This window comes from Dreissena polymorpha, chromosome 15 (genome assembly GCF_020536995.1).
Source record: "Dreissena polymorpha isolate Duluth1 chromosome 15, UMN_Dpol_1.0, whole genome shotgun sequence".
In the NCBI taxonomy this organism is placed as follows: domain Eukaryota; kingdom Metazoa; phylum Mollusca; class Bivalvia; order Myida; family Dreissenidae; genus Dreissena; species Dreissena polymorpha.
In genome coordinates, this window is record NC_068369.1 from 33,690,417 (window position 1) to 33,718,349 (window position 27,933).

Consider the following 27,933-nt stretch of genomic DNA (forward strand, 5'->3'; position numbering starts at 1 on the left):
ATTTAATCTAAATTTGTGAAAATCAGATTCTGTAATATGTCGTGAAGGCCGTTGAACTCTTTATCCGGTGAAAACATGGGTACGTTGAAGTTCCCGTATATTGTGAAATGCGTTTGGGCGTTTTATACAACAAGCTCAATATGTACACACCTTGGTAAATACTTTTGCGATTTGGAAATCATCATTGATTGAACAGTAATGAGTGTGCTGCACGTGCGCTTCGAGTTGATGATCGAAACAAACAACGCGCATTGAAGTAGTTTGAATTACAAACTTGTCTTTGACCGTATAGTTTAAAATAACAGTAAGTAGCTATATGTATGTTACATCATTTAATAGGTACTTACGGAAAGGATCATCTAAGGGCTTTAGTGTACACTTATGTAGACACCATTGGAAAAGCTTGTATATGTGCCAGAATACATTCACAGGAGGGCATAGTACGGGCCGTAGTGCGTATTCCTTGACGATAACGTATCTCTGGAAACACCAAATCTTGTCTGAATGCTCATGGATTCTAGTAAATGTGTAACTGAAAAAAACAACACACAATCAATTTAATTACTATTTATTTCATTAACTCAAGATCGGAAATCGACGTACTACTGCGAACATTTTTATTTAATTATGATTATTCAATTATTAACATATCATGACACAACATGCTTTTTGAGCTATTCAAATATAAATAAATCAAATATCACTTATCTTTTCATTTTAGTGTAAGTTCTTTGAAGTATTTCTTAATACCTAAACATTGCAATCAGAAGGTTGAGAAGCAGGATATTTGAAAACAACAGGTAAATTCCCATCATGAAGGGACCTACAATCCTGCCAGTCTCGGTTAGGCAGCGTTCACTTGTTCCGTTCGTCCATAAGCTAGAGTCATTTGTACAATCCGTTGAATCTTTTAGAAAAAAATGTTTATTAATCGTTATGGCTGGAAGTTTGCACTGATCATGTTTAACTATCAAATCCAAGAGTGATTGATTTATGATATGTATGATAAATAATTTTATAGTATACCTAAACTGACGATGAGTATTATTAGTATTATTGTTATTTAAATTATTAGTATAATTATTACCGTTTTTCTTCTTCTTCTTCTTAGCACTATTAATATCATCATTATTAATATTATTATTATTTGCGTATATCAAATATAAAAGGCATTTATCAGCATCTATCTACATATTTGGCTGTTTTAATCTAAATAAAATGCACAATCATCTGTATGTAAGGAATTGATGCACTCACGTCGAATTTAAGTTTGTTACATAGAGGCGACTTTTCTTTTAATTTATAAGTACCTTCCATATCTTCTAGAAAGAGTTCCCCATAAAGATGCCAGTAAGGCTTCCTTATTATTTGTATAGCAGTTTCCCAAGTTACAGGAGAATCGGCGTAGAGAATGGAGTACGACGCAATGGCGTAAGCCAATAAAATCACAGCCATAATAACCAAGAAATACAACAGGTCTTGTACCTAAAATTCAACAATGATATAACTGAGGGAAATCGCACACTGATTTGTCTATTTCATCATGCATTTAAGACATAACAATATAAAATTACACCATGAGAACAAAAGCTATTCAATTTTCTACAGCAAGTTTAAGTGTTGCATATCTCGGACAAAACGATGCAACATTGGTGCACAAATAACTGTTTTATTTCACTTAAATGGGTTGCGAATACGAGTGAAAGATTACAAAGTTCATATCACCCTAGGTCGAGTGAATTGATAAGGTTTTATAACGTCACCCGGAATTATTTCCAAGTTGTTTGAACATATTTATAAATCAATATACGATAGGTAAACAGAATCATAGTATGATCAAAATTCGATATGTTTAACAAAAGAACAATATCCTTAAAAACAATATAATGTTATACTTAAGTAATATCGATTAATAATCGAGAGCACTAGATATTAGATCAAATAACGTTATATAAATGGTGTCATTATGCTCGACCTGCTATAATATGTTAAGTTTTCGTAAAAAAGCAGCACATGCAAACAAGTAACATTTGTTAATGCAGTTTCAGATGGTATTATCATTTCATCTGTCGTCAAATACAATGAATATTTTCGTTGTATGGCTCCGCAACTCATGAACATGCGTTTAAGATGACATCAGAGAAGATAATTAAACCTTCTTTTACCTGACAAAACGCAAACACATCGGCGTCGTTTCAAATTTCCTTACATATTATTGCATTTTCTGTTCGATTCGGGAAGCATACATAAGATACCAATTTTGCGGCTATGTATCATGTTAAATGTTGACAAATTATTCTTGTTCATAAATTGTTTTCATTAAAAAAAGACAAAATACAACTTCCCATAAGTATACCACCGGTTATTCTATGAATTTTGATTTTTTTTTGCTTTCGTAATAATTTCATATATCACACATTAATTGTTTTTAAAGAACTCTTATCGACAATATTTCTCTAACGAAATAATTTAAATTGATTTGAGATCTTTAGATTAAAAGCGTGTATAATGTAATCAAATTATCGACCTTTATTTAATATTGCTACATGTTATATGTATTCAGCAATTTAAAAAATAATACACTCACCATCCCTCGAATTATAATTAGTTTAGGGCCAAGTATTTTCTGAACAGAGAATATGTGAACGAGTCTGAAGAAGAACACAACAAAATCGACAGCAAGCACGACTCTTGGCCAATCAACCGACGTGCCTCGAAATTGTATGAATCGCAGACCGAACCCCAGTAAAAACATGACGATCGTTAATAAATCGATGAGGTTCCATCCTTCCAAAAAGTAATTCTTCAAATTTCTGATTCGCTGTACACATGGAATAGCCTTCTTATAACCAGACATCTGACACGTTTGATGCATCTACAACAAACAATAGCAGACTCATTCATCGTTTATGACTATGTTTGATCACCGGGGAAAATCAAGTCGCCATATTGTTTTCAAAACAGGCGTTTATGAAAATGTTAAAATCCATTTAAAACAAATAGGACGATTGTAAGTACACACGTCTTCCTGTTTGGTTTCGTGATACTCGCAATTTTAACAAGGGAATACACATACTTGTCAACATACTTAAAATTAAAATGATTTATTAATACATAAGATCAACAAACATAACATCCGTTCAGTTTTGTTTTTGTTTGCGATAGTACAACGTATTTAAATTAAACATATACATGCATTTCTTACTGTTTTAAGAACATAAGCTTTAAGTAGTTACAAATACAGAACCAACTTTGGTGAAACTTTGCATGCATAAAAAGGCAATATGGGGATTAAGTACGGCCTTTTATTTTGAACCTAATGTGAATGATCAGGTCACGGTTGCTAAAAATAGAAACAAAAACTCACACAAAAAAAATAATACGATAACTAAAAAATACTAAGGGGGCTTTGATGAAATTTTGTGCACATATAAAGTTCATTATGCAGATTATGCAGTGCCAAATTTCTTACCTTAGTTGAAAGGTGAGATCACTGTTACTTAAAAATAAATAAAGACATTCACACAATAGAACTCCTGCAATTACTGAAAAAGTACTGAAGGTAATGAAATAAAACGTTCTATTGAAATTTTCTTTCCAATCATTCGTTTAAGTACTTACATATTTTTGGAACAACTTCATCTAATACCTTTTTTAGAATTAGTGACCTTAGGCAAGCCTTCAGCATTTAAAAAAATAAACCAATCATTGCATCCTCTCCATCCCGTTTAATAAACATTTCCGGATGCCCGAGTTTTAGCCCTGACCCAGCAATATTTTCAGCAGTAGGCCTTTGCATTACACCACATGAAATGAGTGGGATCAATTTCGAATAGTTCGGGCCTTTAGCACTGTTGAAAGCCATGTTATTTGACACAATAAATGGGAAACAGCTGTAGGTCATTAGATCTTTTGACGACAAATTCACAAATTGGAACAACTTTCTAAGTGCTTCCACACATGCCATATCATCGTGTGCATTATATGTAACACCAAGCAATTGTCAACTAAATCAACTTGCTTCAAGGATTTCGTTGGATACAATTGTCTTAATATTGACAGAAAATCGATAAAAGCACGGTTATACAAAATATTAAACCTTCGACCTATTTTCCACGATTTCGTCGATGAGGACGCTGGTGTGCTATCAATATTTTGTTAAGCCCAAAATATGAATGATCATTAAGTATTTTTTTCACTTTTTTACACCTTGTTTTTTACTCTAAACAGTCCTTTTTGGTTACGATTCATGATTGTTTGTTTTTTATTTTGTCGCGAAAATATATTACTTTCTGTTATTTTTTACACCATTTTTTTAAGAACAATATATTTTGACGTCGTTATATATTGCAATATACATATCATCGATGCACTTTATTTTAGAATGATATAAAACATGAATTTATTTGAGAATACTATTTTGTAAATAATAAACCTAACACAATTTTCATCTCACGACTTCAGATACGATATTTACCGAAATTAGCCGATGTCAACCGATCTTCCAAAAAACACATGGGAATGATTAAAGTTGTACTTCCTTAAAATTTAACGGATTATTGTTTAGGGTGATTAGGTTTTATATGTGTTTGTTTAACATATTTTGCATTATTTTAAAAAATCGGCCATTGTAGTGCGATTAAGCGAAAATTAATTCATCCAAAAATGTACAGAAACATAAAATCCCAACCCATTTGGAAACGTGAGGACCCTTATTAGTTGTGGCATGGTAGAATTCGTAAAAGCAGATCGATGTATTTTGCCAGTGTGACGAGCACATTTCCAGCCAATTAAATCGCTCATTGCATAAAACGATTGCTTTAAACATGTACAAGTTAATGCATACACAAATACATCGGCTTCTACATGTAGCTGATCTAATAGATAAATTTGCATCTTTCAAAAAGAGATGGAGCCAATGCCAATGAGGTGGAGTTATGAGTAGGAGGTGACGCCATTGCACATTTATAGATAGTTTAAAGTAACATATTTTATGTAATGGTTTCTATTTTGTTTACATGGCTTAAGTTATTTTTGAAAAAAAAGATAACTTCATCACATTTAAGTCGCGTGCGTGTTTTAATAGAAAATGTAGATTTATAATCATGTCATGACGAATTTAATCGTCCGTCTTTGTAAGATAAGAACATTAAACATGTTTAATACAAAAAAGTTGACGAAAAAAGACCGAGCTATTTTCATTGTTTGGAGTTGATAGGTGGATAAACAACACTTATGAGCCTTATTAAGATTCGTTCATATTGGCCTTTTAGTACTTTACGCATTTTGATTAAGGGACACACATCATCGTTTCAAGATAAAGTATTATCTTATATTTATTTCGTGAATTGTCATACTGTATGTCCAAATTGCTGTCGATTGACTATTTTGATAATGTTGAGCATTTAGTTGTTGGTTATATCGAGTATTACAAATAAGATAACTTGAGACCTTCCGTAGCTCACGCATCTATAACCATTTAGACATTTAGTTCAAGAGGCTTTCTGATAAATGACTTATTTAAATCAATTTTGATAAATTAGTTTATAATTGAGATACAAATGCAAAATAATTGGTATATATCGTAGCATATGTTTTACTCATGTTGGTGACTTCTTAATTGAATTGATATTTAAATATTTAAAAAAAAATTGTCTTAATTTTTAAAGAACGCATTTATGTTCTGTACATATTTGGGCCTTCGTGCGTTGAAAACTACAGTAATATAACAAATAACATTATTTTTCAAATGTATGTCATGTGATGAATGATGATGTAATTGCGATTCGACTGTTAATTGATACATCATGCAGTGTCGAAACCTCCTATCATAAGCGCCATCTCCATAGCATTGGCTCCATCTCTTTGGTAAATTTATCTATGACCTAAGCAAGAAACACGCATGTTTGTGCATGCAGCATCTAATATATGTTGTACGCAATCGTTTGATCTGTTTACCGATTATATCGGGTGGAAATGTGCTCGTCACACAGAACAAACTCATTTACATGCTTTTTAAAAACTCCACCATGCCACAACTTATAAAGGTTCTCACGTTCTTAAATGGTTTGAGAATGTATGTTTCTGTAAATTTGTTGATGAATTAATCTTTGCTTAATTGCACTAGATAAAAAGATTTCAAAAATATTGCGATATATAATGAACAAGCGTATACAACCTAATCATCCTGTACAATTATTCATGAAATCCGGGCCGTAGCGCCACCTCGGATAAACGGCCGTGATAGCGTATGCCACATCGAGCCTTTGCTACAGTCTGTCCACTGCTAATAACACCTTGAACCTATGTAACAGTCCGTCCATAGAACGTGCCACGTTGAGGTTGTGTACCAGTCCGTACATAGCGAATGCAATTTTTAGCCTGTGTAACATTCCGTCCATAGCGGATGCCACCTTGAGGCTGTGTAACAGTCCGTCCATAGCGTGTGTCACCTTGAACCTGTGTTACAGTCCATCCATTGCGTATGCCACTTTGACCTGTGAAATTGTCAGTCCATAGCGCATGCCACCTTTAGCCTGTGTAACAGTCTGTCCATAGCATATGCCATCTTAAACCTGTGTAACAGTTCGTCCATAGTGCATGCCACCTTGAGCCTGTGTTAACAGTCCGTAAATTGGTTATGCCACCCTGGGCCCGGTGACAGTCCGTACATAGCGTATGCCACATTTAGCGTATGTAGCAGTCCGTCCAGAATATATGCAATTTTGAGCATGTGTGACAGTCCGTCCATAGCGCATGCCACATTGAGCCTGTGTAACAGTCCGTCCAAAGCGTTTGCCACCCTTAGCCGGCGTAAAAGTCCGTCCATAGCGTATGCAACCGTGATCCTGTGTAACAGTTCGTCCATAGCGTTTGCCATTTTGAGGGTGCATAATAGTCCGTCCATAGCTTATGACACACTGAGCATGTTAATCTTAAATAATGCCACCACAAATCTTTGTAAGAGTCCATCCACAGCGCATGCAGCCCAAAGCCTGTGTACTAGTCCATTCATGTGTTACACGGATAAGTTTAACTACCCGATATAGGATGACATCTTTATCTTGTTTGACACCAGGGAAAAGGCAATTGTGTTGCAATACCACTGTGCGTTTTCATTGTTTTCTTCTAAGCCAAGTAAAAATACGAAGCCTAATAACGATACGATGTTCGAGTATTTATGAAGAGATGTCATAACAGAGCGTATGCATATGTTTCGTTTTTATTTGTGAGCGAAGCTCACAAATCATGTAGACGCAATTTTGCAAATCAGTATGGCTTAGCTACGGTAGGAGCCGTAACCCATGACTGCCTGTGTGGATAACTGAAGTAAAATTTAGCAGACGACAAATGCTTAAAGCGTTTGCTCTAACCACCTTTTCTGCCTCTTCTTACTGGTACTCTACATAGTGTGTATTTAACAGCTTGTAAGACAACGTTGGCCTGTTTAGTGTTTATCATTGAAACCTGTACAGATTGGCTGCTTTCAGGGAAAACGGGGCTTAATGCATGTCAAATAAGATTAGCCTGTGCACACTGATTAGCTGTATCAATGATTTAAAAAAACAACACAAATCTCGACCTGTGCTTTATGACACACTCTTTATAAATTTCAATCAGCTGTGGTCATTTCAAACTTGCGAAATAAAAAGCTATGACATAATTTTGAAAACTGAGTTGCGTCTAAGATTATACAACAGCGAACAAATTCAGTGCCATCAGCGCTTTGATTCAAAAAGCATATGTTTACTGTGTAAAAAATAAACATTATCAATAAATACCTCATATAATAGTTTTAGAGGAGAATGTTGTATCTTTTTAAGTCATCGGAGGTTATTATTTATGTATGATTATTGCTTTCGTTTTGCTCTGCAGTGAAATTAATCAAGTCGTGTTCATGTATGTGAGATAGATAATAGAAATAAAAAACGAATTAAAGATGAACATAAGTTTCTTATACATTTTTGTGTTTTTTTTGTCAAATAAAAACTTCAGTGTGAAATCAGTAAACATAATTTATTTAGAGTGTAATAAATTGTACGTACTATTATGTTGAATTATACATTAAAACATAAAATTTATACAAGTGTCTTGAAACGATTTGTTGTAATAATGATTATAACTTAAGACTATTTTTAATCGCACTAGATACACGTATGTTGATACAGCATTGTTTAAGTGTGCTACAAGAATAACAGCAACGTATGTATTTATTACTTATATTAGATTATTATTATTATGAGTGTATTTAAGTTAATTGTTTACATATCATATTTGCTTTGTTGAAACTGTTGCATAGTCTTAATGATAATGTCTATGAATTACCTGTCTGATTTCTTCAACCAATATGGTCAGTACCCATGCCATTAACACTAATTCCTTGGTCGATACATTTTTTGGAAGATCAAACAGCAGCACGTACGCGAACAGGATCAGAAACACCAAATACGAGACCTGTTGGTAAACAAAACAAAAACCATACATTACTCGCTTATATGTCTTCATTGTAAATACGATATATGCGAGTTGTATCGATACAACGACGCCTTATCGCATCAAGTATATGGATGTAGATATTTAAACGTTGGACAATGGGTCAATTATTTAAGCAGACAACAAGGTTCTTTAGCAATGTAGGTTTAAGCGATAACCGTAAAGAGGTAAGAGAAGAGATCTTCGTCAATACGAGCTATGTAAATGAGTATATTAAAGAATCGAATGATAAAAAACTATGAACAAAGAATACATTTTAAAATCAGCTACACAGTTACATCAGCTACAATTTCTGGGCTAGTAAAGATGATCACCCTTTTTAAAAATTGTATATGGCAATAACACGAATCTTCGTTTCCTTTAGTTGATCAAAGTACTGGCAGTACTGGTGTGATGCTTTTGATGAGGATAGATATAAAAACATCAATTTAAGTTTATCTACATCACCACATTTGTGTATGTGGGTACAAAAATTTGGGTACGAAAAAGAATTTGCTTACGAAAAAAATTGGGTACGAAAAAAAATGGGGTAGGAAAAAAAATTGGGTACACAAAAATTTGGTAACAAACAAAAAATTTGGGTACGAACACAAATTTGAGTGTAAAAAAAATTGGGTACGAAAAAAAAATTGGGTACGAAACATTTTGGGTACGAAAAAAAAGTGGGGGTACGGGAAAGTAGTACCCGTGGGGAACTTGACCCATTCAGCGAAACTGAGGGGCGGGTTTAATTCTCGATCAAATCTAAAAATAACTACATTTGGGTTTTTTCCAGCGTCAGAGCCTTTGAAGGCAGTTTCGGGTCTGGTTCCTGTCGATAAATTTGAAAGAGGACGGGAACCAAGCTGCTTTTACCTTTATCAATGATAATCAGTGAGGTATGTCGATTAATTTTTTTAGCTCACTCAATCGAACTGGCTCGGTCTTTTACATAGGTCGCCATTGTGAATAATTTGTTCATGGTATGATAGCTTAGACGAGCTGCTTCGCTGAAGCAGTGTCGTCAAAAATGACCGCACAGTGCGTTACAGAATATATAAAGAAACATGGTTCGGGTAAGTCTCCATAGCATTAATTTCAACAATAATTAACTAATTTAAAAGTGTTTGCATTCAGTTTTTTGTTGCATAATACTCTTTAAATTTCGCACACAAAATATCCCGTATACACACGATGATTTGCTTATCATTATAAAAGCGCTATTGCCAACAGGCATGTTTGGATTTCATTCCGGCCGTATTTAAAACACTAAATTAAATGATGCATTCGATTTAAAATTGCCGGAAAATAAGCGTGCGGTTTGTATATAACTGATACATCAATGGTCGCAAATATTGTTTATGCTAGACGGTTAATGCGTCAATTATAACGTAGTCGATTCAAGCTTGCTCGAGCAAACCTATAAGGTTTTATTATTTCATTTCAGCTTAGTGATAATTGATTTAAGTACAACTATTGTTGGCAAAGTTTTGAAACAAAAGCCCAAAACATTACGTAAATAACCATGTCGTCCTATTACATTATCGAAAATAAGTTATACAATTCAGTAAAATTGTAACTTATCTTTGAGGATGAAGTAACTAGAGCACACATTTCCTACATCAGCGGTGTGATCAATTTGTGGTCATATAAAGTCATATTAATGATACTAATGACATCAAAATTCACTAAATGTAATTACGTTCGATCAAGATTGGCAAATTTGATAAATTCATGGTACATACGCATTTAATAAAACCTCTTTTTGTTATTTTGATATTATCCACCACTCGCAAAAAAGATGTATATGACTAATCATGAAATAATGATAAGATCATGCACTGCATTAAACAACTATCCTCCATATATCTATGCATATGTATGTACTTCAAAAACAAAGGTTAATATCATGACTTAGTAATAAATTATCAAATTAATCAACCCGTTTACATATTCGATATTTTGCAATCTGTGTAAAAGCAAACGACGAAGGAAACCAAACAATATATTTCAATATTAATAAATTGACTTCTTCCAAAGAATATCAAAAGCAACAACATTTCATTTCTTTAAAAAATAAAACAGTGATGTATGATATTGAAACAATTAAATTTTCCAACCGGACGGTTAATTACGATTTGAAACATTGAATCGTTAACTCATTATTAACATTGAGTTAAACGCTATAAAAAATTTTATTACACAGTGCATACTTTTGATTATAATATCACTTCATGAAAGGAACAATTTAGAGCAAATGACACGAATGGATTATTTAAATAGACCACGGCAATATATATTGAATGTATTATATAGGATCCAAATCATCAACTGTGTATGTAACTGAACTGGAATGTTCTACATTACGTACATTTTGCGACTGTACATCGAACTTGATAACACAGGTTCTCTATTTTTTGTTATTTTAAAAATGTAATTGCTTTTCTTATCGACGTTGAAATCTCTCTAATAATGCGCACAGTTTTAAGTGTTAGCAAGGGCGCTCTTCAATACATCAAAATCAGGACAACATCAATTGCATGTATCAAGCAATAAGAGGCAATTTTTCAGAAAATTCAAATATTCCTTCTGTACGTTCGCACAGAGGTCTCGGTAATAATGTATTTATTCCACCATCGCAAGCTCATTATATGACCATGAGATCCTACTTCAAAGTCACTTTACTTAGCAGTAAATTCTCAGTTTCACATGATTATTTGATGTTTCTATTTGTGCTTGCATTTTACATGATGTGCATTATTCTCAATTCTGCGTTGAATGTAGTCGCAAAAAATTCCTATTGTAGAGTTGATGTGACTGTAACTGATTTTGGACTGCTTGGTTTGCTCAAATATGCATGGACCAGTCAATTTTGAGACGATACAGCCGCAATATCGAAATGAATCGTAACCTATAAGTCCGCTGACAGAAAATTTGCAAATTGATCGTAATCGTTAACCTTTGTATGTACAATTAAGACGCACACGTGCAAATGCCGTCTGTCTGTTAATACACACACACATATATATAAATATATATATATATATACGCATTTTATCTCACAGGCTACACTGTGTCTATTTTTTAAACCAGATGATTCATAACATACCACATTGTACGCGAATTTGGTTTTTGGAGCCTGCATTTTGTTCCAGAAGAACTTGATCCTGGTTAGGGCTGAATAGACACACTGAAACAGGATGAAACAAAATTTGTTCAACTTAGAAGATAGATTGCGAATAAGCAACGTAACGATTGATCAATTAAAGTTAGAGAGTGAAATAACGTTATTTTGTTTTAAAGAAAACAACCACTCCGATCACTTCTTTGTGTAAAACAAAATAATTTTAAAAGTACATGGTGAATAAAAAGTTTTTATGTGTATTTGAACGTATGCTATGTATCGGCTTTGTTGCAAGCCGCATGAATTCTGTATACATGTCTGCATATTTTGTTTGTAAATCAAATTTTGAGAAAAACGAGTAGAAGCATATCGTTTCGATCGTGAAATTTCATACATAATCATCATTCATCATTCATCTAAATTCATAGTTATAATTAATTGCATTTCTTGCAATATATTTGGGTATTGTTACGCAGTCCCTAATACTTATTGTTTGCCTATAGAAATAGCAAAGCAAATTTTTGGTATACATGCGTGGTATGTGAACAATTGAATTAAGGTCCCATGCATTGCTTTGACGATTATAAAGGCGACATTTAAATATAAAGTTAACATGTAGCATGTATGTTGGCCTAAAAGGCTTTGATAAGTTACCGCATTGTCATTAAACTATCCTATTGAATTATATATATAACTATATATACAGCTTTAACATACGCACAGAAGTAAGATAAGTATAGCATATAAATACATAATGTACCTAAATATACTCCGTTTAACAAATCAAAAACGATTAGATGATATTCAAAACGTGATACAATGAAGAATGTGTTTACACATTTTGGATTTATATCGAATTAATGAATTCAAACATTATCTGTATGAAGTAAATTACTTTGCTTAACTTGTAATCCATACCGTTGTTTTCCCATTCCAGACATCTCCAACCAGATTGCGACATGCTTGTTGGGCCAGGAACTCCATGTTCTTCGATTCAACAGCCAAATCTAGACATGATTGTGTATACCAAAAAGGCATGGTCATTTTCAGATAGTGATATGTTTCTGGTTCACTAATCTGGTAGCTTTCGTGAAGACAATCTATAGCCACAGTAGACCACTCGCTATATGAAAAAAGTTTAGCAAATAAATAAATACGTTATGTCTTAAACATACATACAATCACTATCATCATACAATCTTTAATGCAATCTTGGTTTTAAACATGTTAAAACAAATAATTTGCGAATATATAAATATGGTCATTGATACCTTTAAAATCAAGAAGAGATTTGAAATTTAGGGGCATTCAACGCACATTCCGTATAATACTATGTATAAACAAAAAGAGACAAATCGCATCCGAATACTAACAGTCGGCAAGTAAAGTATTTAATTCGACATCCTTTGCACTTTTTCTTCATTAAACGCGTATGATTTCGCTAGATGCTATCTTATTTTAGTTTACACTTGTTTAAGCTTAATCTGTTCGTTACTATGCATCAACGGACACAAACAATTTTTCTTTACGGCAACACTGTCCGATCGTTGACGATATGTTCCAAATTGGTTTGTTTTATTTTATTAACATAACAGTACATTTAAAGGACAAAGTACGTGTCAACAAACAACAGAAGTGAAGTAAACTTTATTTAAATAAGTTTATACTTTCGGTAGGCCATTTACAGATATTTACATATAAAAACATTTGAAAAGGTATCTTGTTGCAATATATAAAAATAAAATATTATCAATAATTAGTATTTAAGACGAAATTGCTTGAAAGCATGCTGATGACATTTATAAGCATCGTATTTCCTTATACTTTCAGTACTACTCACATCAGAAAAGTACGCCAGTGAATTGCTTTTCATTGTATCTGGCTACGAATGAAACATATACGTTTTTCTCTTAGTCTGTAATCGACCACTACAATCGACGCAATAAGCGACAAATCTCAAAATTATTGATAAATAAGATATAGCACGTGTATCACGCTATGTTCTCCCATCATTTTGACTGTCTGTTAAACGTTCGTCCTGCTATTATAGAACCGTCTCTTGATTATTGTAGCGAGATCATTTGTTTACAATATGACATGTACGTGACATGCTGCTTCCCACACCAAGTCATTTAAAACTCAGCGTGGAGTGTTCGGGTATGTAAGGCATTATGAACAACGATGTTCATGACAGACCAGGAGCGTCACCATTTATGAACATCTCTGTATATACTTAAGTCTCAATACATACTGAACGTTCTGACTATTGAAATCGTCACCTTGATTTAAAGTGGATTTCCTATAAAAATATCACATAATAACTATTTGCTTTGCATTTGCTTTTATTCATTATGGATATGTGTTAAAATTATTCACTTGTATTTTATTAATGCTATTCATATGCATGCCCGGAGAACTGTTTAACTGTGGAGCAGTATAAAACCCTACCTCATATTGTTTTCCATTTCGACAATTAAAACGTTATCGTTTGTTTCCTGCTTCACCGCCTTGCATAAATTGCATGCAATGAGGGACACGAAGAGCGGATGCTGTCGATACAATAAAAGGAAATAATAAAAAACAGTGAAATATCAATACATAACCCTATCGAGGCACATTTATTTTAACAGACAATGGAAAGTGATATAAACGCACACATTAAAACCAAACAATTAAATAACAGAGCTTTGGAGCGTACTTTTTTTAACAAATTCAAACTTCTTTCTATTCTAAATAAGAATGCTATTTAAGTTTTTTTTAATACAAATAATTGCATTTGCTGATATCTTACTCAACAAATGGAATATAAAGTGGTTTTGCATATTAACGCGGAACAGGAACGACAAGTCGAAACCGAAAAGTGACCTCAGAACACAAAATTCGCTACAATCAACATTCGTCTCAGGACTCAAGTTTGGCGTGACATAAGTTAAAAATACATCAGTTGTACACGAAGGGCTTTTTATTTGATTGTATAAAAACCAAAACCTAACATATTGAGCTGCGATAGATCGCATGCTGGCTATAAAGTTTGTAAAGTTTCATCAATCTAGAAGCAGTAACTGGTACATATATTAAGCTTTAGGTGCGAAACAATTAAACATATGTTTGTTTACTTCTAAAAAGGACCATTATATATGCTAAAATGTCCAAATACGAACTAAAATATTGACATGCACACAGTTGACAAGCTAGTTAAAATATATCAGCAATACTTTGGAATTAGCCGCAACACAAAACAACCGCGGATATAGGCAAGAACCTCTTTGTAAAATTCCTGCATAATACAGTCTTATGAATTGTCTGTTAAGAATCTATATTTTAATGATTTTTGAACTGATCATCTTTTCAATTTTTTGCTCGATAGTCGATCTCGGCATTCCACTTAGCTCGGTTACACGATATTCAATCCTGGTTATATATTTTAATTAGCCCGAATAATAAAATTACAGGTGAAATTTAGAATCTGACTCGAATTCGCAAACATACCCAATAACTAGCTGGGTATTTGATCCTACCTTAATATTCGCTAAATTAAGAATATATAGTACACATTTTGGTATTCCTGTCTCTTAATTCACAATAGTTCGAATGTCAAATTCCAAGCTGAGTAATCAACAGTATATACATATTTGCCAAAGTTCAAATACCCAATACAGAGCAAGGAATTCGACTTTGGCTTCGAATTCCAATCCCAATAGCTCAAAACCCATTACATTGCCAACTTAAAGGACTTGGGGTAAAACACCAAACATTGGCCATGCCATTTAATAAATCTAAATCGCCTTATAGTGTATGATTTCCGGTTAAATGCAGAACATCAAAACTAGCATCAATGAGCACTTAACAGTTGATCCGATATTTTCAGTTTAAATGTGCACATAAATATTGAATAAATACTTGAATGTACTGAATGAAGAAATGTGGTATGAATGTGGCATTTTCTTCACTCATTATAATAAACATTTATGGTTAATAATAAGATATGCTTGGCTGTCAGAGTGAACATTTGAAACAGAAGTGGAAGTAAAACATGTAATGACTACAATGCACGTCATATATTTTCTTGTGTCAAACTTTCTGTGTCACATTGTTTTCGATTGTTTTAATGATAACACTTAGCATTAAATAAATAAAAAAAAATATATGCGCATGCAGGTCAATGTGTATGATGAGCTCATTCAAATTGGGCCTGTTAATGCAAAATTATAATCGTAGTAAAGTCTAACGTATACATAACCACAGGAAAAATTAAACACCAGTCACAATGCATTCCGATGCATCGGTTTATATCCTTCATTACATCACGAGGTATTGTTATTTTAAAAGTAATGCTAATAATGTAATAAATCCGTTCATTTAACAATTTGAAAGGTACATTTTTTAATGTAGAGTACGTTGGTTCCTCTTTTCTAGTTCCTTATTTATTTTTCCAATAAGGAATTAGGAACAGTTCCGTATTGCTTTTTCAAGCTTAACATATTTGATATAGAGTTTTAAAGAAAATTAATGCATACAATTTCTTAAGTAAATCACAATAAAATAACTCGAATATATGTACTTTATGTCTTACGTTACATTTTCATGTTTCGTCTTCGCGCTTGCATAGGATTTCTTGTTGAAACCGAACCGGCATTGTCTAATACGAATACTAACTTCACATACAAAACCTAAAGCATACATTTATACCACTACTAAACATTTATGTGATATACATGTGCAATCTAGTACATTTGAACATGTTTGTTTTTATTAACAATCCAGTTCCACTTTCGCGGCTGAATAAGGAAAAAAGAAACAGTTCCTTATTCCTTATTCAAGCAAAATAAGAAACTGGCAGTTTCTTACTTCAATTGTAAACGTCCATGACATTGATCCAAAGTGAACCATATATAAATAAGGAACTGGTTCCTTATTCCTTATTCAAATCGAATAAGGAACTGAAATAATCGTTCAATAAATTATACATCAAAATGAACCAACGAGAGAAATAAATCAACAAAAAGTATAATAAATGTAGGTCGGTTATACAAAATATGAAAGGCAGTACATTTCTACTTTGTTTAATTAATTAATAACATAGTTCCTTATTTAGTTTGAATAATGAATAAGGAACTGGTTCCTTATTCCTTATTTAAATCGAATAAGGAACTGGCATTGTCTTACTTAACAAATAAATTAATATGAACAAGAATGCCAAACTGTCACAAGATTCGCCCATTTGAAGACACCATGCTAAATGCTTGAAATGCACACATTTGGTGAAGATCGGATGATAACTACTTCAATTAGAGCGGAAACCATGCTAAATCCTTGAAATGCACTAAGTGACACTATGACCTAGTTTTTGACCCGTCATGACCCATATTCAAACTTGACCTAGATATTGTCTAGAGACACCTTCTTACGAAGTTTGGTGAAGATCGAATGAAAATTGTTTGAATTAGAGAGCGGAAACTGCTGTGGACGCCGCCCGCCGCCGCCCGCAGCCCGCCAAGGGTGATATTATAATACGTCCAGTTTTGAAGAACGGCCGTATAATAAAGATACTCGTGAATCAAAAAAACATCGTACATGTAGGTTGGAATAAAGCATGTTGAAAACGCGTCTGAGTGTTAGTTTTAAAAAAACGCGCGAAATAAAGAGGCATTTTGATGAAACTGTATTGTCTTCTAAAGTCGCATTTACCGCTGCCCCCGTTGCAGTGTTGCCTTTATGATGACGTCAGTGACGTCACATTGATGACAACGCTGTCCGAAATATTGGCATTCGGTACAAAAACAGAGCGCAACTGTTACGCTAAGAACGGCGAAGGACTGTTTACAATCCTGACCATCGCCGTGTACCGACCTTAAAAGTAGCCGGATATACCGTTGGTCTACATGAGGCAGAACACGCGTATTAGCACAAAAACAAATCTATGAAGAAAAGACGCTTGTGCAACAGGTATGCGCGCAGATTTTTCAATTATTTAAACAAAAATATTGAGACATCTCGATGATACTTTCCAGTCAACTAGAGCTACCTGGACTTCTGCCAACGGAGCAGTCTTGCTTGTGTGGTGACGTGTTAAAATGCATTATTAATAATATCGCTTCGTAAGTGTTTACGTATGAGAACAGAATAAGATATCTAAAACATGTTTAGTATTTAGCTATCATATAGTAACTGCCAAAGGTAAGGGTCAGATAAGACTTCAAAAACTGTATCAGATATATAAATAACACATCTTACATTAAACATCTCCTGAATTCCGAACACAAAGCTGTGTTATACGATAATGATCCGAATTTGAGTATCCGAAATTATTGCCTTTAAATAAGGAATTTATAGTAAGTTATTTCACTTTCGGATATGTTATTTTGTTTTAGATGTCGTATTTGTTATCTGAGCTTGATTATGTTCTATGGACGTATTCTGTCAAATTTCTATTTAATATTTTATTTACGGTTAACGCTGAATCAAGCATTATGCAGACGATAATAAAGATATGTTATTGTCTTACTCAAACATAAATACAAAATAATTCCTTATTCCTTATTTAACTCGAATAAGGAACTCCAATAATAAACTACCATTTTCTTGAAAAAAAAACCAAAGGCACCGATACATTGATGAAAATAATTCTAAATGTAGGTTAAGTATCAAACATTTGTATTGTAATACATGTCTTAATAGTTATTTTGTGTTATGATAACAAGTTTTTTCGCGGCCCAGTCTCGGCAAAGGGTAATGATTAGCAGACTCTTCAAGAACTGTATCATTAATAAGAGTTATACTTACTAAATGTTACTCTAAACATCGCCAAAAATACCGAATATAAAACTGGGCTATGTGAGAATGATCCGAATTTAAGTATACAAAATTAAAGCCTCTCAATAAGAAATTGGTAAAAATTTGGTTCCTTATTCAGAAGCTTTTATTTAGGACGATCACTTTCGGAAATGCTATTTTTTAGATGTCGTGTGTCTGTTTTTTAAACTTGGTTATGTCAGATGTATATATTCTGTCACGTTTTTATGGTATATTATATTTGACGATAAAAGCTGAAAACAGGTATGATAAAGACGATAATAAGAAAATTGTATTGTCTTACACACACATTAATTAAAATTAACCAAAGAATAATGCATGCAGATAAAAATGATCGTATATGTAGGTTCAAATAAAAATAATGATTACACTATATTTCTACCAAGTTTAATTGAATCAGAACACAGTTCCATATTCGCTTTGAATAAGGAATATGAAGTTGGTTCCTTATTAAGTATGCAATTCGAATAAGGGACTGGCATTTTCTTACTAAACAATACATTGATATGAACCAGAGAGACCAATATATATGGAAATTATTGTTAATGTAGGTTGTGTATCAAAATTATTAATTGCAGTACATCTCTACTAAGTTTAATCTATGAAAATCTCCTTATTCGGTTTGAAAAAGGAATCAGGAACTGGTGTCGTATTTTTTATTTAAAATCGAATAAGAAATTTACATTTTCTTACACACACAACTAAATTGCACACACAACGATACATCCGGCGACTTTAAACATTTGTGCACGATCAAAGGTCCTGGGAACCGAAACAATTATTTTGGTACATTATTCCATATTCAAACCGAATAAGGTACAGGGTTTCCATGAAGTTAAATTAAGCTGAAATGTATTGCAGTACATATTTTAAATATCTTTCCTAAACATACAATAATGTTTATTTATATGTGGTACTTTGGATCAATTGTATTGATGTTTAGGTAAGTAATGTCAATTACGTTTTCGACTTGAATAAAGAATAAGAAACTGGTTCCTTTTCATCGGTCTACATCGGTTTAAACAAAATTTATGCAAGCGCGGAGAACACACGTGAATTTGTAACGTAATACATAAAGTAAAATATTAGTGTTAGATAGTTTGTATTGACTTAGGTATTGTATGATTTTTTTTCTAAAAACCTCTCTATCAAATAAAATAATACAGAACAAGAGAAAAGGAGCCGACGTACTATCCAACTTGTTGTATCATGTTCTTAATTAGTAAAACTAGTAAACAAAATCGATTACGATAACTGTAAATGGGATCTGACCTGTGGACCTTTTCAAAATACCCAAGAACATGTAATCGCTCATTTCGCTATTAATAAATGTATTATTCGGAAAACTTTGACATGTCTGCGCTTACAATGTTTGAAAAGCAAGGGAACATTCCAAAGCAATTTATTGTTTATAAAGAAAATTGTTCAACGTAATAATTCCATTTAGTCGGTGCTCTTTGTCACTTTGGGTTCTAAACGATGGAACTTAAACTTAATTAACTAGTAAATGTATAGATAGGTACACGTGGGTTGATAGTTCAATATGCCGTTGATGTGACGGTCAACACACGAATTCAAGTGATCATCTGTAAATTATGGCCTATGGGTAATGATCAAACACACACACACATAATTATATGTATTCAACAATTAATAAAATACATTTCGAAAATGCAATAATTTTAGCTTAATCTGGCGAGCAGTACTGTCAGGTGTATTTAACTAATATTATTCTAATGTAATGCAAGTATAATTATTTACCTTCGTTTTGGTCCAGATTATTTTCGCAATTTCGTGTTTTCGCAACAATAAACTCCAAATAAACATGTACTCCCAGTATGGCAATACCTCTTCAGTATTCAGCTGTTCTGCAGAAGAGTAGATCGCAGGTCTGCACCAGGCATTTGCTACAACATGAAACTCAATATTGTAATATAAACTGTTTCTGATGTGGTTAATGACGATATGATGGTGATGTAAGATTGTTTATAGCAATACACACAGCTGTTTTTCTGATGATTAAAGGAGTTACACGTTCTGTGTCAATACATTACGCCCTAGTAACATATATGTTGCCACTGAAACATCGAAACATAAATCTTACATCGTGCTATGGCTGAAACCAATCACAATCTTAAACAATATTTTGTCCGTCGACTAACACAACTAAGTATTATATTTAAACAGTTTGTATAGTTATTTGTAATATAGTGTAAATCAATACTAACGCCGTCCCGTTATTATGCATACCGGACAGTCAATCAAATCAATAAGCTATTAGTGTACTGCCTGTTTCGTTGTAATATGAATATCTCAGTCATGTTGAATAACGATCAAAAACACAACAAACTGTTTAAAACAGTTAAACGGAATATTTGTTAAATGCTGGCTGATATTGAACAAAATAGTCGTTATACGGATTCATATTTCGGAACGTTATCAGATATAAAAAACGATTAAAACGTGAGGCAGATGTTGTGATTGCGCTTGCACAAAATGCAAATTGTTGAGACAAACTTATTTTCAGAAATCACATATTTAAAAAGATGGCAATTTATTTAATATTTGTTTTATTGTTGAAGTAATTTTCGTATTTATACACTAGTAATATTAACATTATTATGACATACTTAAAAACAAAAGTCATACAATCTTTTGTCATTTACTGAAAATCAAGCCACATGGTTTTTTATATGCGAATACTTTTACATGTATTTGTATTATTGAATCCTCCGCTACGTTTACGTCATATGTGTACAGATATATGTGAAAATTTTAAATATTGACACATTATTCGACTAACAATTCTTATAGCCAATGGCTTATACATTCTGAAAAGTTAGTGACAAATTGTCTATATAACACTTTGAGTACACAGTACACCGTAAGTAACTGATAGTGTATGGGGTATTACATTACTGAGGGTGTATATCCCACAATCAGTTACTGAACGTATATCTCACTGACGGTCTTTTCCTGGTTGTGTTTAATATAAATATATATATATATATATATATATATATATATATATATATATATATATATATATATATATATATATATATATATATATATATATATATATATATGTATATATATATATACAGGCAAACTTTGTACAAAACTTTGTTTCATGTTCCAAAATAACAAGCTATGCGATTTGTGGTTCCAGATATTTGCTTAAATTAGTTTAATGTACTAAAGAGTTATCTATATACATATCACCCTTTGGTTTTTACTATTTCGCAAACGAAACTCCATAAACTATCTCAAGAGATAAATTTCCGTTTCAATCCACAACCTTTATAATATAACACGAACTATCTTCATAAAATACATTAACTTGGTTAAGCGCCTTGCAACAGTCAATGCAAAGCAATTGGGATTCAGACCGCTTTTAATTCTAGCTTAACATTAATTACATACCTAACGCGCGGTTTTAATCAAACGTACATCCAAAAACCAACAATATATTAGTATAAATATAAATATGGTCCTTTTATTAAAAATATTAAATTATCAGGTCAGCAAAATGTCTTTATACATTTTTCAACATATTAAGTGTACGAAATATTGTTTTTATTGTTATAAAGCGCCTTTGAACGTGCACTCTTGTATGAAAAGGGCGCTATATAAATCCGGTATAATAATAATAATTACGTTTCATCTATATGTAATGTTGACCCCAGGATTTGAATAATCTTCATAGAATACCACTAGTTGGTGTTATAAACCAAATATAAGAGCACTGAACATGTCGGTTTCCGATCAGACTATAACACGTGCTATTTACTATATAAGTCTATATTAATAATATGACCACCAGGGCGTGACCAGTTTGGACCACAAGGGCATTAATTGACTTGAAATTATCAAAGCTATTCTTTTTGGTTGAAACCGGTTGAAATGCGTACTTAATTCCGAACTTAGCACTAATTGATCATAAAACAAACAAGTTATAAATTAAAAAAATTAACATGTTTCTTATATTACAAAGGCTCTTCTTTAAAAAATGCAAAAGAAAATACTGAACGTTGTCATATGCATCAAAGCAACAACAATATAATCCTTGCATGAAGGGTTATGTACATGCATCTTAACATACAACATTTTATTATATTTCAGATACATCACTCTTGCTGTTTTTGTGACAAAAGCCAATGCCATTTGGTCGGCAACAAATTTCGCTTTAAATGTGCATTCTGTAAGCCAACACTTGTTCCTGTACAAATCGGGCACTCTTGAGTCTTTTTAAAAAGATTAAGTAAATATAACGCTGCAAGTAATGTAAAGTAAGTATTAAAGCAAATGTTTTAAAACTATGTTTCTATGTTACACAAATCAAAATTATCCAGTATAAATTATCAGCCCTGGATTTTTTTAAACAAATATAGGGCATTCATTCATGATTTTTGCAAAATGCCTGGCCTTCCTTTTCGGGGAAAAATATCGATACAACTGAACAAGGGGAACAAAATTCCTAAATCAAGCTTGAAATATGGGGAAAATTGCATCATTTAAAACAATCTCCTAGGGACGTGGCTTTTCTCTTGGGGTAGGGGACAATATAAGACCCTTGCTAAAGACGCCCTGAAATAAATACACATTATTATTTAAATCTGAACATTCGACAGAACGTTAAAACATATTATCAAATAATTCGCGTGCAAACAGTCGACATACTGACTATTGTAAAATCCGCAAATTATTGTGCCGTCTGTCAATGCGAAACAGCGCACATTTGGCTAATTAACAAGAACAATACCTAACTATACTGGGAAAGCGTACGATACTTTATGATGTGTTTGCATTTTAAAACCTAAATGATGCCTCATAGGACTCATTAAAAGTTAATAAAAAAAAACTTTACGTAGGAAACGCTATAATTTCTTTACAAATTTGTCGGATAGTTGTTGATGTCTATACATTCATTATCTAAAATGCAATAGAGAACAAAACAACAACCTAATCTCGTCCAACTTGTATAGGACTCTCAAAATGTAATGGAAAACAATTCATTTATGTTTTGTAATTTACGGCCAAACACAATCAATGATTTTTTTGAATGAGCGTATACTCCTGAAAAATCATATGTATTGAAGTGCGATGCGCTGTACATGTTTTCCTCAACGTTTCAAAAATAACTTTTGAAGAAAGCATAATTAAATAGCACATTTTAAACTAGCACATTCGAAAGCGAATAGGCATTTATCTAAGACATCCACATCGTTAGTGACGGAGTTGTAATTATAAACAAAATATCTCACAGGTTTACTATATTTAATAAATTTGATTTGCGGTTCAGCAATGCGCGAATGTAAGTGAGGTATCACTTTAATTATGTTCTGATTATATTAAGTATTGAGAAAAATCAATTAAATATATAAATTCATTATACAATTTTTAAAATGTGTTGGTGTTTATTTGATTTTCCTGGTCACTCTGTCGTTCGAACCCGGGTCTTCCATTTAAAAAGACTGCCGCGGTCACACCTCAATTCTTCTGAAAGGTATTGTGAATTGTGAACTCTTCTGATTATGCAGGGTTTATTTTGTCAAATAGTTACAATATAGAGACCTCCGCATTGTTCATGAAGGTCAAAGTGAGGGATGTGTCCTATAATAATTAACATACTCGTCTGTGTATGATTGCCTGTGTATTATTGTGAATATATTTTGATTTTCAGGCTCAACATTCGGCAAACTACATGTATATACATGTATTTCACACCGAAATGATAAGTATAGAATTTCTATAAATAATTTTACAACAAAAATTTCCTGATGCTGCTCCAAGCATTTTCGTTAATATATTTTTTATTGATTGGTCATTTAACAAGACAGGTACAATGTTTATGCAACTGACTAATTACTTAACGTTGGATTAAACTCCTTTAGCCCTTGTCCAATTCGTATTTTCGGCATTTCTATTCAGTCAGAACAGAAGAGGAAGCGAAAACTTCATACATGAATTGATAAAAAAGGGGCAGTTAAAACTTTACTAATGATTCATGAGCGTCATAGCTTGAAGTGTGCAAAGTTCTGCCTTCAAAAGTTCAAACATTGTGCTTAGAACAATAACTTCTACTGGAACAACATGTTTTTACAGATGAAAGTTGAGTCTGGCTGTACCCTATCACGCTCAAGACCTGGGCAAAAACTATATTTGGCCTTAATACAAGGGTATCACAACTCAATATTCCACATCTGAGAAAGAATATCATTCATAGGAGCAAACCCGAACAAGCCACATACTAGAGTAATAGATGTCGCCAACAGCTCACCTCTATTCTAACGATGAATGGGTTCTAAAGCATGACAGCGTTCCTAAGCTCACCGCATAGTAAATTGAAGACAACAATGTAACAGTTCACGCATGACCTTGCAATAGTCCTGATCTAAACCTTATTGAAAACGTTTGGGGTATTATGATGGTAGACTTTACCGGAAATCCCCTCCATTATTAATGAGATTAAGAACGAGGCCATCATATTTTTGGACAATCTGAACCATTATTGTATAGGACATTAAATAAGCAGCATTTAATTTCGTGTTGCAGCGTGTTTCTTATTCAAACATAACTGATTTTTATTTATCAAGATCAGGCGTTAGAAACGTGTGCACACAATTTCATTTTGGTGTATATTATTCGAAAATTACTTCTCTCAATAATTTCTAGGAATATGCAGTTTTCCTCCCGTTCATTAGAAGCAGCGTATCGATTATTTTACGTCAATTCTCAACAACCAATACCGAGTATAGAGGGGCTTCATTCATAAAGGTTTATTTCAACTCAAATTTAAACAAACATATGTGTTTTAATTGTTGAGACATAGAGAATAACAGGTTACTGTCCCATCGTTTTGTAATATATCAGGCGAGGCTAAGAATAATATAACGGCGAGGCTTGCCGAGCTGTTATTTTATTCGTGCCGAGCCTGATATATTACAAAACGATGGGACAGTAACCTGTTTTTCTGTTTATCATACCACATTTTCATAAAAATATGCAAAAAAATTATTTTTTTTATATTTAAAATGTACGGATCCCCGCTTATTTTGCTAATCCGGATGTTACACGTTGACATACATGTAGCAACGGCGTTCGAAAAGACGACACGAATATTCGCTTATTTTAAACATCGTATAGAGAAAAAAAGTTGTATGCACTACGAATGGGAAGAGTACGACCGCTTTAATTATAAACGTCTTGAAATGAAGATCGGGAACGGACTGCAGCGACAAATTTAATCGAAGAACACGTTTCACCGAATAGTTTGGAGACGCCATTTTGGAGATGTGTATTGAAATTGACATTTTGATGATGGTGTCAATATTGGCATAATCGTGTTAACTCGTTTAATTAAATAGTTGTGAATAAGTATCCAGTTATCATTTTTCTTGACTTTCTGTGCAACACTTGCGAGTGCAATGACTATATCGATATTCAAGATTTATTGTCAAATTGATGACGTCATTTAACTTATGTAGTGCGGGCTGCGGTGATTTTTTTTTTAATAAACGTTTTTGTGATTTAGGACTTAAAACTAGAAAAGAATATAAACGTTTTTGGTATCAAATTGTTTGTTTTGTTGAACCTGATTCGTATTGATAGAAATTATTGACTTTATTGCAAATCCCACGTTACTCCAAACATTGACTGATATAAGAACTTCCTGTTGACCGTGATATAATCAGGCAACGGTATATCAGGCAGATATCCACGCGGTGGTAGGATAAAAAAGTGTATGCGGTCTTTAAGTCGATAAGGAAACAAAAATGTGTCCCCATGCTAATTACATTTCTTAATCACACTTTACGTCCAAAGAGTCATCACATTATCTCGCTGAATTGAGCATTCTCACGAGTGTGACAATATTGGGTCACCAAGAATACACACGCAAATTCAAGGATGGTGTGGACTCTTAATTGGTTGGAATTAATTATACTTTTTTTTATTTTTAAAAATAATCAAAACGTGATCATGCTACTTTTACATGACTGAGCTAAGTGAGAGGCTAGACATGCTATAGACTGGCATAAACCACGAATGTCTCGAAAAGCGGTGACCCAATCTTTAATCATTTTATAGTACATGTGAAGTTGTATGTGTTGTCCTGTATTATATAGACAACTGCTTCCTTGTCGCATATTACAGCACAAGTGTGTTTTTATTTTTAATTGTCTCCTTAAATGTGACTTTATTTTTATTGTTAATAAATACTGGAAAATGCGAATCAAGTTATTTGACAATAGTGTTGTAAAGACATATCCAAATAAACGGTGTTATGTTATTATATATTAACAATTAAATTCGTCTACTAAACTGATAGCAGTTTGCAAAGATGTTATTTTTGCCTGTTGAGTATAGCACCAAATCCGACCCAAAATAGATTAAATTGTATCCAGTGCAAACGCTTCGTCTAATACATTTTTTTTTAGATTTTCTCGGAAGTTTCTTTGGTCATTAAGGAGAAACTGACGTTCGCCAATATTGACAAATGAAAGCCCATGTTAAACCTCCAAACTAAAGATCCTTCAACAAAACCATACGACAATGTTCAAATGGTCTAAATTGATTTGCATGTTCCAGTGTCTGTCAGTTGTCTAAACTATTTCGTTTTCAGTAGCTATTGTATGCAAATATGCTTTTTTAAATGCATGTCAATATATATTCTTCAATTTTAATATGTTTTTGTTTGAAACATTATGTTGCTTTTAAACAGGACTTACATTGTGTAACTAACTTTATCTAACAGTGTTTTAACTAAATAACGAAGTACAGTTTATGATAAACTATGATTGATTTATGTTAGTGTAACCGAATTTGTGTTATTTAATTAATACAATCGGTTTATGATAAAGCAATATCTATAGCCACCGACAAATCGAAAATATCAATTAATCCAAACCAATACTTTTGTTCTGTTTATTGTATAATAACATTACATCTACTTGCTGTAGTTGGTGATGGTGAGAAGGAAAGTTGTCGAGGTAACCTACGCTCTAGCAGCCATAATCTCACCAAGACCCGCTGTGACGATTACGTATTGTTTAGTCATTAGTACCGAACAATAAAGAGCGTATTTCATAGTTTGTGCTTCGTTGAAAACACGATATAAATACAATTTCAAGCTAGAAACTTAATAAATGAAGAGCACTTAAAACATTTTTTTAAAAGTGAATAAATGGTTTACATCAGTATCTCATCATACCTTGATTGTTGCCGAAAAACTAAGATCCGAACGATAAATATATAAGATACCACATGATGTAATATTTTAATCAGTTAATGCATATTGTTTGTAGTATTTATGCCTTTTTGAGAGTAATCTTTATTATTTATACATTTTGTTATTAACAAGACGTTTTGCAATACTATGTGAATGAAAAGTACCTTGTAAATTCTTGAAGATAAATAACATAATTTTAGATAAATAATGTCTATCCAATTTATGAATCATACTTCGCCAATATGAATTTTAAAACGTGTGTGATATATGTAAACCAAGTATTCGAAAACGC

The 27,933-nt window shown here is 32.8% G+C and overlaps 1 protein-coding gene across 1 annotated transcript in view; it reads right to left on the reverse strand.

Moving 5' to 3' along the window:
- The window catches only part of LOC127860025 (transient receptor potential cation channel subfamily M member 1-like), an 86,237-nt gene that overhangs the window by 45,041 nt on the left and 13,263 nt on the right, over nucleotides 1-27,933 (reverse strand). The window contains exons 5-13 of the mRNA XM_052397741.1: nucleotides 20,171-20,316; nucleotides 14,045-14,145; nucleotides 12,515-12,719; nucleotides 11,582-11,662; nucleotides 8,326-8,454; nucleotides 2,588-2,875; nucleotides 1,311-1,485; nucleotides 751-907; nucleotides 348-532 (exon numbers count right to left, since the gene is read on the reverse strand). Coding sequence (XP_052253701.1) covers nucleotides 348-532; nucleotides 751-907; nucleotides 1,311-1,485; nucleotides 2,588-2,875; nucleotides 8,326-8,454; nucleotides 11,582-11,662; nucleotides 12,515-12,719; nucleotides 14,045-14,145; nucleotides 20,171-20,316 — 1,467 coding nt within the window. The remainder of the gene's footprint in view (nucleotides 1-347; nucleotides 533-750; nucleotides 908-1,310; nucleotides 1,486-2,587; nucleotides 2,876-8,325; nucleotides 8,455-11,581; nucleotides 11,663-12,514; nucleotides 12,720-14,044; nucleotides 14,146-20,170; nucleotides 20,317-27,933) is intronic.